Source organism: Pteronotus mesoamericanus, unplaced genomic scaffold (genome assembly GCF_021234165.1).
Source record: "Pteronotus mesoamericanus isolate MK-2021 breed Mesoamerican mustached bat unplaced genomic scaffold, CSHL_Meso_final contig_56, whole genome shotgun sequence".
NCBI classification, from domain to species: Eukaryota; Metazoa; Chordata; class Mammalia; order Chiroptera; family Mormoopidae; genus Pteronotus; species Pteronotus mesoamericanus.
In genome coordinates this window covers 406,334-418,786 of record NW_026555201.1, presented here as the reverse complement: position 1 = coordinate 418,786, position 12,453 = coordinate 406,334, and the positions used below count along the sequence as shown (strand labels likewise).

Below are 12,453 nucleotides of genomic sequence, written 5' to 3'. Positions count from 1 at the left end.
TGCACGAACTTGAACGTGATGAATTGCGAACTTCTAGCCACATGTAGTGCCCTTGGGTACTTGGAGGGAGACACTTACCACAAGGAACCAGACTGCTTAGGTGAGTACCTTTTTGAGGAAACAGGTAAAAAGTTTGCTTCAGTTGAGGAGGGCTTGAGTTGAGGTGAATTCCTCAAGCCATGTGTATGAAAGCACTTGGGCCCGGGTGGAGCTTCTTCCAGGGACCCACTGAGTGTTTGTTCTGCTCCTGAAGAGAGTGTGAAGGATTTGATCCGCTACTTGAGGCATGAGGATGAGACTCGAGACGTGCGGCAGCAGCTAGGAGCAGCCCAGATCCTGCAGAGTGACCTTCTACCCATCCTCACCCAGCACCACCGGGACAAGCCTCTCTTTGATTCTGTTATCAGGTTGTTTCCCCAGCTTTTCCACTTTTACCATGGGCCAGCATTTGGTCTTTGCGCCCAAGGGGAAATGTAACAACTTCTCCCACCTTCATTGTTTCCCCAGGCTGATGGTGAATTTGACACAGCCAGCCTTGCTCTGTTTTGGCAGTGTGCCCAAGGAGCCTAGCTTCCGGCACCATTTTCTGCAGGTGCTAGCTTACTTGCAGGCCTACAAAGAGGTGAGGTTCTCCTTCAGAGTCCCTGAGACAGAATTTGGAAGCAGTGGGGAAGGAGAGAGTGGGAGCTACTTAAGGTCCATTCCCTTGTTTTGTAGGCTTTTGCCAGTGAGAAGCCTTTTGGAGTCCTCAGTGAAACCTTGTATGAGCTGCTACAGCTGGTGAGTGAGTATCCACCTTCCAAGATTCCAAGGACAGTTAGCACCTTGCTCTTCCTCTGGGTAGAGCACCAGGTTGGGCATTGTCAAAACATGCTGAGATTAGAGATACGGTCCTGGTCTTCTGACCACATAGTCTAGTCCATTGCCTCTGGGCTGCTTAAGTCTGTCTTTTCTTTTTTCTTTCCATTCCTTTTCTTTCTTTCTTTTCTCCCCCTCCCCGCCTCCGCCCCAAATACAAGTGAAAGTTTATTTAGAAAGTCACAGAGGTAAACCTGGTAACACCTGGCTGGTGTGGATCAGTGGATTGAGCACTGGCCTGCGAACCAAAGGGTCACCAGTTCGATGCCCAGTCAGGGCACATGCCTGGGTTGTGGGCCAGGTCCCTCCCTAGTGGGGGGCTTGTGAGAGGCAACCACACATTGGTGTTTCTCTCCCTCTCTTTCTCCCTCCCTTCCCCTCTCTCTGAAAGTAAATAAATAAAATCTTTTAATAAAAGAAAGAAAAAAATGAAATTCACAGACATAGAAAAAGTGAGCTAGCTGGGCTGCATGGGCTCAGGAAACAAGTTATAAAGGCAAAAGAAGGGCCCTCAGAGCTTGGAGGGAGAAAGAGAGAACAAAGTTTTGCAATGAGAGAGAGAGAGAGACAGAAAAAAGATAAGAGAAAGAGAGAAAAACCTCTTTTCTTTCTTTTTAATTTTGATTTTCCAATGTGCCCTGGTCCCCCAGCCAGAGTAGGTGTCGCCTGCCTTCCACAGAGAATCTCTTTCTCTAACTCTCCTGATTAGGGCTGGGAGGAACGGCAGGAGGAAGACAATTTACTGATTGAGCGGATCCTGCTCCTCGTCAGAAATATTCTCCACGTCCCAGCCGACCTTGATCAGGAGAAGGTGAGAAAGGGTTCTTGGGTTGTCTGAGTTCTTGTGCTTGGTTGGGTTGAGCTGCCTTTTTTTTTTTTTTTTTTTTTTTTTTTTTTTTTTTGGCCTCTCTGTCCTCTGACAAGTCTGAGTAGGGAACCTTGGTCAAGGGATGAGTTGGAGAACCTCAAGGCAGGGGAATGGAACTGACTGACCTCCCTCTTGCACCTCACCACCCACTGCTCAGAGGATCGATGATGACGCCAGTGTCCATGACCAGCTTCTCTGGGCAATTCACCTCAGTGGCCTGGACGACCTGCTCCTCTTCCTGGCCAGCTCACCCACTGAGCAGCAGTGGAGCCTGCACGTGCTGGAGATCATCTCCCTTATGTTTCGTGACCAGGTGAGACCCTGGCCTATTGCCCCAGTCCCTTCACCCATGGACTTTTCTGCTGTGCAGCCAGAATTGCTTTTATAATAGTGGCTGAATTCTCAGGGAGCGGGGGGGATGTGGACAACACAAGAGTCATGTCTTGAGTATAGGATCCCATCAACAATCCTATTTCATTCACTCTTTCCATCGCCAGTAGGCGTGGACTCAGAATAAGGAATGACCATCCTTCTGCCTCTTCCCTCCATGTTCCAAATCTAGAACCCTGAGCAGCTGGCAAGAGTAGGACAGGGACGCTTAGCTCAAGAGCGGAGCACAGACGTGGCAGAATTGGAGGTGTTGCGCCAGCGAGAGATGGCAGAAAAGAAGAGTCGAGCCCTTCAGCGAGGCAACAGGTGAGTGGCGGGGAGCTGCTTCCCTAGCCGTGTCCCCTCCTGCACTATGGGATGCTAAGGGCCTGGGCCAACTTTTAAGGCAGTGGTGACCAGATAGAATTTGTGCGCTTAGAACATGCTCTGATGTGCTGATGCAAGAGAATGGGGATAAAACTTCCCCAGAGAATTGAGGGATCACCCTGAATGTTTGTGTTTGTGTTTTCTTTTTTCTCTTCAGGCATTCTCGATTTGGGGGCTCTTACATTGTTCAGGGGTTGAAATCTATTGGAGAGAGGGACCTCATCTTTCACAAAGGTCTCCACAATGTGAGTTTGCCCCCATCTGGGGTGGGAACTCCGTATTGTGGAGTTGGGGAGCCTAAGAAGGATAAACGTCTCTAGAGGTAAAGCTTCTCCGTTAGAGGGTTTAGAGTAGGAGAGAGTAGGAAAAATAGAGCTTCTGGCATTATTGTCTTTACCTCTGTCTTCACTTAGTTTTAGAGGGGGAAAACTTTAAGAGTTTTCTTTTGAGAAAACTGCAGAACCAGGGGCATGGAAAGAGCTGTAAGTAGAGGGCAGTCGTTAGGAGTAATTCTAATCCCCAACCCATACTCCCAGCTCCGAAACTACAGCTCCGATTTGGGAAAGCAGCCACGAAGGGTGCCTAAACGTCGCCAGGCTGCCCGGGAGCTGTCCGTTCAGCGCCGCTCTGCCCTCAGTGTGAGACTCTTCCTCAGAGACTTCTGCTCTGAGTTCCTGGAGAACTGTTATAACCGGCTCATGGGCTTGGTGAAGGTGAGTGCCCAGGCGGGATGGAGTAGAGAGGTCACCGGGCCAGTGGTGGGTAAGAAGGGCACCCTGGGGAGGAGCCTATGCGAAGCGGACCCTGGAGCGTGGATGAGTCGGTGGGAAGGATGCAAGGTGCCCCTGAGAGATGGCGATGATGTGAGAAGGGTAGCAGGTTAAAAGTCTCAAGAAATCTCTCCAGAGGAAAGGAAAATGAACGTGGAGACACTGGGAAGAAGAAGAGAGCCTTGAAATCACGGATCTCAGAATACTGTTACAGCAGTGTCGATGGTCCACCCAGTTATCATAGGACAGGAGGAAATTGGAAGCCCTGAGGTCATAGAATGTTGTTGTTTTTTTTCCCCCTGGATGTTAGGATAACCTACTTCGGGAGAAAGCTCAACAGCATGATGAGACCTATTACATGTGGGCCTTGGCTTTCTTCATGGCCTTCAACCGGGCTGCCTCCTTCCAGCCAGGCCTCGTCTCTGAGACCCTCAGTGTCCGCACCTTCCACTTCATTGAGCAGAACCTCACTAATTACTATGAGATGATGCTGACTGACCGCAAGGAAGCTGCCTCCTGGGCACGCCGGTGAGTGGGATGAGAACTGGAGTCCAAATGGACATGGTGGCCAGGCTAGGAATCTGAATGCCCGCAATCTGGATGGTACTTTCTTTTCTGTTTCAGGATTAAGGTGGTCAGGCTGGGGAGCAAGGACTGACTGGGTCATTTTGTGTTTGATGGCACTGTTTGGGGGAGTGGTACTGTTTCCATGAGCCTATGTCCCAAGGCTTAGGGGTGTCCAAACTTTTGATGTCTCTGCGCCTCATTGGAAGAAGAAGAGTTGTCTTGGGCCACACATTAAATATCCTGCGACATGTAATCTCAAAAAAAAATCTCACAATGTTTTAAGTAAATTTATGATTTTTGTGTTGGGCTGCACGTGGCCTGCCGGCCACAGGTTGGAGACCCTTGTAAGCTGTCCTTCTCTTTCCCTCAACTCACAGGATGCACCTGGCTCTGAAGGCCTATCAGGAGCTGCTCGCCACAGTAAATGAGATGGACGCGTCTCCAGATGAGGCCGTGCGTGAGAGCAGCCGCGTCATCAAAAGTGAGGCCCTGGCGTGGTCTCTGGTTCTCGCCTTCCCCATCTCTTGACCAGCATTTTACTCTTCCCAGTCCCAACATCACCCATTTCCTTTTCCTCAGCTTTCCAGACCAGTCCTTCAATCCTTCTCTTCCCCATTTCTAGACAACATTTTCTATGTGATGGAGTATCGAGAACTGTTCTTGGCACTCTTTCGAAAGTTCGATGAGAGATACCAGCCCCGCTCTTTCCTTGTTGACCTGGTGGAAACCACCCACCTCTTCCTCAAGATGTTGGAGCGGTTCTGTCGGAGCCGAGGGAACCTGGTGGTGCAGGTACGGGGCAGTCTCGGAATGTAGAAAGAGATGGGAGGAAAACATGGAGGACAGGAGCTCTTTCTCCTCACGTTTTCTGTAGCTTAAGCTGATTTGTTAAACTTCTCTGAACTAAGAGGGCAAGAGATGTTGCTGATGTGAGTCTACTATAGTTTCCTTCTTTTATTAGATTAATCCCTGATAATCCAGGAAACATTTATTGAACACTTACTGTGTGCTAAGCACATAAACTCTGGGGGTTAGTAATATTAGACTTCAGTAATTATGCAGTGATATTTACTGGTTGTACTTTTGAAGCCCTATAATGAGATAGAAAGAGCCTGAAACAAAGTCTGAGGTCTGGGATCTCTTCCTGTATTAGTTACTGTTAGAATAACTCTCGTTGCTCATGTCAGTCTCTGTAGTCCTAACGTTTGTAATGTCTACCCATGAGCCCAAAGTGCATATAAATGAAGAGTCTGACACAGGAAGAAAGCCTCAAGAAATTTGTATCCTGGAGACACAGGGACTCTGCTTTGTAAAAAATTTTTCTTAGGGGGTGCCTTTTTTGCTGCAACTTAAAGTTTGGTCAGAACTGGACTTGAAAGCGCAGTCATATTAATGAGACTTTACTAAAAGCTATTTTTACACTCAGGCCTCTATGGTATTATCAGCAATAATAGATGATATCATTTACTGGGTGTTTATTGTGTGTCAGACTTTGTGCTAGGGTTTTCTTATAATTCTCACACCAGTACTGCACAGAGTGCTTAATTAAGCCTCTTGTTCAAGGTTTACTGGTAAATGGCTAGTGTCAGTACTTAAGGCCAGATCTGCTGGACTCCAAAGCTCAGGCTCTTAACCTTTGGAGTATTTAATTTTAAAGTCTTTGAATAGAGTACGAACCTTAAGGGCTTCATAGGTCATCTGATTGGCCCATACCAAAGACTTAGGGGAGCAGAGGTGGGTTTTGACTCTTACTCCTGCTTTCCAGGAGAAAACATTGTAGGCGATATTCACAAAGTGCTTTGCATTTTACAAAGCCTTGTCATGTAAAATTTTTCACCCTCATTGAAAATCTCTTCATTCCATAGCCTTTTGCTTAAGATGTCACTGCTTTTGGGAAATCTGACCCCAAGAAATGAGTCAAGTGCTGTTCCTGTATTTTGCTGTGGCATTTTCTGCTGAGCCACATTTTAGGTCCTGTCCTCACCGAAATGTAATTTACCTGTCTCCCCCACTGGAGCTCCTGAAGGGCAAGCAAATACGCTGTTCACTGTTGCTTTCCCATTGCCTTTTGAGTAGCGCATAGTGGTCACTCTGTGAATGTCTAATTAATTCAGATATCTAATGAATTAATAATAGAGAAGACATTGATGGGGAAAGGCCTTCTTAGCTCTCTTGTCTTGTTTTTTTTTTTTTTTTTTTTTTCCTCAAAGAGAGGGAGAAAAACAACAATCAGTTGCTTCTTGCATGCACCCAGCAGGGGACCAGACCTGCAACCCAGGCAGGTGCAGCAACCTTTTGCCTTGCAGAGTGACATCCAACCAACTGAACCACATCAGTCAGGGCCTCTCCTACCATTCTAAAATAGTTCTTTTTTCATAGAACAAACGAAAGAAGAGAAAGAAGAAAAAGAAGCCCGTTCCTTCTGGTAATGTCCCTTACAGCCCAGGGGACCTGGAAGCCCTGTGGCCATCTCTGGCTGAGCAGCTACAGTGCTCTGCCCAGGTAGGTAGTTGGCAGAAACCCTGTCTTTTTCCAGGAGAGTGCTGTGGGTTGGCTGTCTGGGTTGCCCTCTTCTCTGTTCCCATAGCCATTCCCTCTCTAGGATCCTGAGCTCAGTTTGGACTCCGTGGTTCCCTTTGATGCGGCCTCAGAAGTGCCAGTGGAAGAGCAGCGGGCAGAAGCCATGGTGCGGATCCAAGACTGTCTGCTGGCTGGCCAGGCCCCTCAGGCCCTGACCCTCCTTAGGTCTGCCAGGTAAGAACCCCTGCCCACACATGCTCCTGGATCCAGCCTTTGGGAGCAAAGGGAGGTTTTCACTATGTTACAGGGCTCTCGGTCCTCGAAAGAGAGAAGTCCTATCAGAACTGCTACGAGGGCTCTATACTGAGTCCTGGGGAATTTTGATTGGTCTGTTGGGTTTTGTTTGATAAAACAAGAACAGAAAGCACAGTTAATTGAGAGAAAAAAATAAACACAATTCTATGAGCCAGAGATAGCCATCATTAACATTTTGATGAGTTATCATCCAGAGTTTTTTTTTCTCTGTTACACATATATACCTTCTTTTACAAAAATGAAATATTGCACATTCTGATTTGTAGTACCTTTTTCATTTCTCAGTACATCATGAGCATCATTTCTTATCGGATCTATTTCTATAATTGTTAATGGCTTTAGAACACCATTGTATGAATATATACATTTGTCCAACCACACATCAAACATTTAGATTGTTTACATTTGTTCTTGCATGTTCATTGCACTGTGGTTTATGAGGGAAATTTTCCCTAGAGTTGTTGTTACGTCTTTGAGGTAATAGTTTGCATTCTCTTTCAGGCTGACAAATAAGTCTAAATTATTCCTCCCACTTTAAATTATAACTCAAATTCTGCCCTGGCTGGTGTGACTCAGCGGATTGAGTGCTGGCCTGCAAACCAAAGGGTCGCCATTTTGATTCCTAGTCAGGACACATGCCTGGATTGCGGGCCAGGTCCCCAGTGAGGGGCACCAAGAGGCAACCACACATTGATGTTTCTCTCCCTCTCTTTCCCCCTTCCTTCCTCCCTCTAAAGATAAATAAGATATTTTTTAAAATAAAATAAATTTAAAAAATAAATAAATTATAACTAAATTCCCTCTGGGTAAAGCCTTGTTTCTCTGTGTGTTCCAGGGAGGTATGGCCAGAAGGAGACGTGTTTGGCTCTCAAGACATTTCCCCAGAGGAAGAGATCCAGCTGCTAAAACAAGTCCTCTGTGCCCCGCTTCCCCGTGAGTCTCCGTTTCCTTCACATCTCTCTGCTTCTAGCTTTCTCTAGCGCCAGATACCCAGTAATCCTCGTTCTTCCTTTAGGACAGCAGGGGCCGGAGGAACGAGGAGCAGAGGAGGAAGAGGAAGAAGAAGAGGAGGAGGAGGAATTGCAAGTGGTCCAGGTGTCAGAGAAAGAATTTAATTTTCTGGACTACCTGAAACGGTGCGGGCCAAGAGAGCTGAGTCGGTCCCAGGATGGAGATCGTGGGGCTGTGAGGATGAGCAGTGTCATGCTGACATCCTCTCCCTCCCTGTCTTGGCGCAGCTTTGCCAGCTCCACTGTCATTCGAGCCTATGTGCTGCTGCTGCGGAGCTACCAGCAGAATAGTGCCCACACTAACCACTGTATCGTCAAGATGCTGCACCGGCTGGCCCATGACCTCAAAATGGAAGCTCTTCTCTTCCAGCTCTCACTCTTCTGCCTCTTCAATCGTCTGCTAAGCGATCCTGCTGCGGGGGCCTACAAAGTGAGGGGATACTAAAGAATAGAGGTCTGGAGGCTTAGGGGAGTCTTAGGGTAAAAGGATAGTCTTCAGGAGATAGAGGGCACTTAGTGGCAGGGGCTGAGATGAGGGAGTGGAGAGGAGGTAGGCAGTCTGGTTGAGGGAGCTGGGCGGGGAAGGATAGAAGAGAGAGTCTGAGTGGGGGGGCGGGCAGGTGGGAACAGCTGTAGGGAAAATACGTAAGATGGCCCAGTTTCTGTCTGGGTTTAGGCCAGAGGCCTCTCAGAGCCTCCCTCTCCCACAGGAGCTAGTGACTTTTGCCAAATACATTCTGGGCAAATTCTTTGCATTGGCTGCAGTCAACCAAAAAGCCTTCGTGGAGCTGCTGTTCTGGAAGAACACATCCGTGGTTCGAGAGATGACCGAGGGCTATGGCTCCCTGGATGGCGGGTGAGCTCGAGGATGGCGGTAGGGGTGGGTGACACAGTCACGGAGTGTCAAAGCTGGAAGAGCGTACAGATTAGTCGATGCAACCTTTCTTTCCCTTTCATAGCTGAGAAAACAAACTGTGAAGGTGAAGTGCTTTATTTACTTAAGATTACCCAAGAGAGGAATGGGGCTAGAGCCTAAGCTTCTTGTCTACTCCAGTTTCCTTCTCCAGCCTTCATGGGGTTGGGGGAGGGGTCAGTTGGCAATGAGGTGGCCCCCCCCCCAGGAGGAGTCTATCTATATGTTCCCTATCCCAGAATATGCTAGGGAACCATAAGCATTCATAGAAATGTTTGGCTTTTCCTTAGTGTCTCAACTCCTCCTTTCACACTTCTTTCTTTTTCCCATAATACTCTCAGTCCCTGCAGTATCATGATGCGTAGGCCCAACCTGGGAAAATCTCTTAGTTTGATTTTTGGGTTAGGTGGAGGAGAGTGAGAAGAAGGAAGCTCATCTTAGGCCTCTGCTGGCTGACTCCTTTGGGGTACCTGTGTTGTCTTTTTGGTTCTTTTAGAACCGACCAGAGAAGACCTTTGGTCTCTTTTTGAACCAACAGCCTACGTGCCCTCCCCCTCCTTTTCCAAATTTAGATCTAGTCGCAGACCTGCATGGAGCCCAGAGGAAGAGGCTCGGCTTCAGGAACTGTACCTTGCCCATAAGGATGTGGAAGGTATGAGGCCTTGAGATCTGAAGAGTTTTTGAGGAGGGTGGCATGAGCTCCAGGACCCCTCGTTACTACCTTACTCCTCCATCTCAGGTCAGGATGTGGTAGACACTATCTTGGCACACCTGAATGCGCCTCGAACACGTAAGCAGGTCATCCACCATTTGGTACGGCTAGGACTGGCTGACAGTGTCAAGGACTTTCAAAGGTAGAGGCACATGTTCTGGAAGAAATTGAGATGGGGAATCCTGTTCACTGCCTCGGCCCACTCTTCACTGACACCTTCCTAAACAGGAAAGGAACCCATATCGTACTGTGGACAGAAGATCAGGAGCTGGAGCTACAGCGGCTTTTTGAGGAGTTCCAGGGCTCAGATGGTAAGTGAGGTAGGAGGTCAGGGAGTCTCTGATATGAGAGCCAAGCTGTTTCTTTCCCCTCCTGTTCCTAAGTAAAGCTTATCGCATCTCTTCTATCCACTTAGTATATTTGTGCGGTCATTTTTGAGTGAAGTAAGCCAGCCTCTGTCCTCTGGTTTCCTTTACTTCTCTTTCCTCTGTTGCTCTTGGGAATTCACAGTTTCCTCTTTAATAGATGTCCTGGGTCATATCATGAAGAATATCACAGCCAAACGCTCACGGGCCCGAATAGTGGATAAACTGCTGGCTCTGGGGCTGGTGGCTGAGCGGCGGGAGCTATACAAGAAACGCCGGAAGAAATTGGCACCCTCAGGCTTGGTAATAATCTTCCCCTGGCTCTGCTGGCATGGGACCACTCCCCCTGAAGTACTCCTTAGAAGCAGCCCACCCAGGATCTTCCTGCTTCAGGCTGTTCTGCCTAGGTCCACCCAGAGCCAGAGGACTCCGCTCAGTTCCTCATCTCGTCTCCTTTTTTCATTTCCTACCCCCCTTGAATTTTAGCCTATTGGAGAGGAGTCCCTGAGAGATTTTTGCCAGGAGGATCTGGAAGAAGATGAAAACCTGCCAGAGGAGGAGTGTGAAGAGAAAGAGGTGAGCTCAGAAGCAGAACAAACCTCCCAGGAGAGCTCAGTCCTTTCCACCGAAATCCTTGGGCAAAACCTGCATCAAGAAGGTGAGGACTTGGGCTGGGAGCGGTGTCTGAGGTGGAGGAGGGGTTTCAGCGTGTGGGCCAATGGTAAGTCTTCCTCCTTCCCTTAGGCTTTTCTGGTCCCCTCCTGTGGCTCCAGAACTGCCTGATCCAAGTAGCACATGATCGGGAAGAGGACGGTGAGTGCTCTCATAAATGATGGTTTCAGGAGGGCTGGGGCACTGGAAGCTGCTGGTTGTGGGATAAAGGACCAGTTCTTGTCATCATACCTTCACCTTATGACTCTTGACCCTGTTCTAGGCTGTTCCCAGGCAGTTCCATTGGTGCCACTGACAGAAGAAAATGAGGAAGCAATGGAAAATGAACAGTTTCAGCAGCTGTTGCTCAAGCTAGGGGTTCGACCTCCTGCTTCTGGGCAGGTAAATACACTAATTAAAGTGCAGCCAAGTTGTGTTTTTGCTATTTCAGAATACAGCTCCTCATTTCACTGACTGAGACTCTTGCAGCAGCTGTCCTGCTAGTCTTCCTGTTTCCAATTTCCCTTCCCCTAAATTCATATTCCATGCTGCCCCCTTAGGTATCTTTCTAAGATACAGTTTTGATTATATTACTCCTCCGTCCAGAGCACTTGATGGTTTCGCACTGTTAGCTGGACAGATTCCAGAGCTTCCAAGTGGCATGCCTGGCTTTGACCAATTTTGGTAGCCTTACAGGCACAGCACGCACGTACCCACCTTACACCATAGGCATCCTCCAAATAATAGGCTTTTTCATACCTCCAAACATTTGATCATGCCAGCCCCTGTACTGGAAGGCTCCAACCACACATCCAGCCTTGAAGAGTCAGCTTAGTCGTTAGCTGCTCAGAGAAGTAGGCCCTATCATTTTCAACCCCTGAAGTGAAAGTCATCACTTTGGCAACTGAGGTTTGTTCATTCCCTTGATAGCACCCCAATCCTATGGTGTTAGACTATATTATTTTTTCTGCCATAAGATTGTAAATTCTTTGAGGGCAGGGATCATATCTGATTCACCTTTTTAGATCCCCAGGATTCATTTATTCAATTAATAGCTATATTTACTGGGAACTTCTTATTGTAGCAGGCACCATGCCAGACATTGAGCATATATTGAGTAAATAAGCAGTGATTTCATCACCCTTGTGTATTTTCACCTGTGCAGGGTCATATTTATTCAATGAATATCAAAATCTGGTGAACTAGAAGTTGGTCCTTTCCCATTGCTTTTGTTTTCAAATTCTTTGCCCCTGTAGGAAACCTTCTGGCGAATTCCAGCCAAGCTGAGTCCCATCCAGCTCCGGAGGATAGCGGCTTCTTTGAGTCATCCAGAGGGAGAGGAAGAGCTTCAGCCAGGGCTCAACGCTCAAGTCTCTGGACAGCAAGGCTCTGAGGAAGAGCACCAAAAGCAACACCGAGCACAAGCCCTGAGGGCCCTCCTGTTCGCCCGAAAAAACAAAGCAGGCCTGGCGTCCCCAGCGGGTAACAGCAGGGCCGCTTATTGAGTATTTAGTGTGTGCCAGCCATGGTGATGTAGAGGCTGATAGAGTATTCTGAGAATTTGAGGGCCCAGTTGCCTAATTTTATGCCTCTTATGCTCATTTCAGAGGCAGGGGCTGCTGGTGGGAAAGGGCAGCTGAAAGTGGCACCAAAGAAGCGACAACTGTTGGACAGTGATGAGGAGCCGGAGGAGGATGAGGGCAGGAGCCAAGGTAGGGAGTCTGGCTGGGACCTGCTCTGTCTTCTGACCTCTGGCCCGCTTCTCTTTAATCCTGAAGATAAATGCTACCCCTCCTTCCCCTTTAACATATTTAGATATTCTCTCTCTTCTCACCCATCATTCCCATAGCACCAGAGCTGGGCGCTCCAGGAATCCAAAGGAAGAAACGGTTTCAGATTGAGGATGAAGATGAGAGTGACTAAAGTGCTTGAAGCGGCCCTGATTGGTGTGGCTCAGTGGGTTGAGTACTGGCCTGTGAACCAAAGGGTCACTGGTGCAATTCCCAGTCAGGGCACGTGCCTGGGATGCAGGCCAGGTCCCCAGTAGGGGGCACGTGAGAGGCACCATGCATGTATCTTTTTCTCCCTCTCCCCCTTCCCCTGTCTCTAAAAATAAATAAATAAATAAAATCTTTAAAAAAGAAACCA

At 48.1% G+C, this 12,453-nt stretch overlaps 1 protein-coding gene across 1 annotated transcript; it reads left to right on the top strand.

Annotated features, from left to right (window-relative positions):
• Window positions 1–12,228, top strand: TIMELESS (timeless circadian regulator). Its single transcript, XM_054579900.1, has 28 exons — window positions 1–100; window positions 254–407; window positions 508–622; window positions 718–780; window positions 1,568–1,669; window positions 1,884–2,039; window positions 2,289–2,422; window positions 2,640–2,727; window positions 3,019–3,195; window positions 3,563–3,780; window positions 4,197–4,300; window positions 4,442–4,611; window positions 6,199–6,321; window positions 6,422–6,573; window positions 7,490–7,587; window positions 7,670–7,790; window positions 7,893–8,094; window positions 8,375–8,520; window positions 9,150–9,229; window positions 9,317–9,431; window positions 9,518–9,600; window positions 9,815–9,957; window positions 10,141–10,312; window positions 10,399–10,467; window positions 10,589–10,707; window positions 11,562–11,787; window positions 11,913–12,005; window positions 12,155–12,228. The coding sequence occupies exons 1-28, from the start codon at window positions 19–21 to the stop codon at window positions 12,226–12,228; spliced, it is 3,579 nt and encodes a 1,192-aa protein (XP_054435875.1). The 5' UTR covers window positions 1–18.
• Window positions 12,229–12,453: the final 225 nt, after the last annotated feature.

Bases quoted from the DNA above. Each gene is read 5' to 3' on its own strand.
- TIMELESS (XM_054579900.1), top strand. From the start codon at position 19: ATGAATTGCGAACTTCTAGCCACATGTAGTGCCCTTGGGTACTTGGAG. The intron at 9,230-9,316 runs GTATGAGGCCTT...CCTCCATCTCAG, and splicing joins TGCCCATAAGGATGTGGAAG to GTCAGGATGTGGTAGACACT. The intron at 9,958-10,140 runs GTAATAATCTTC...CTTGAATTTTAG, and splicing joins AATTGGCACCCTCAGGCTTG to CCTATTGGAGAGGAGTCCCT.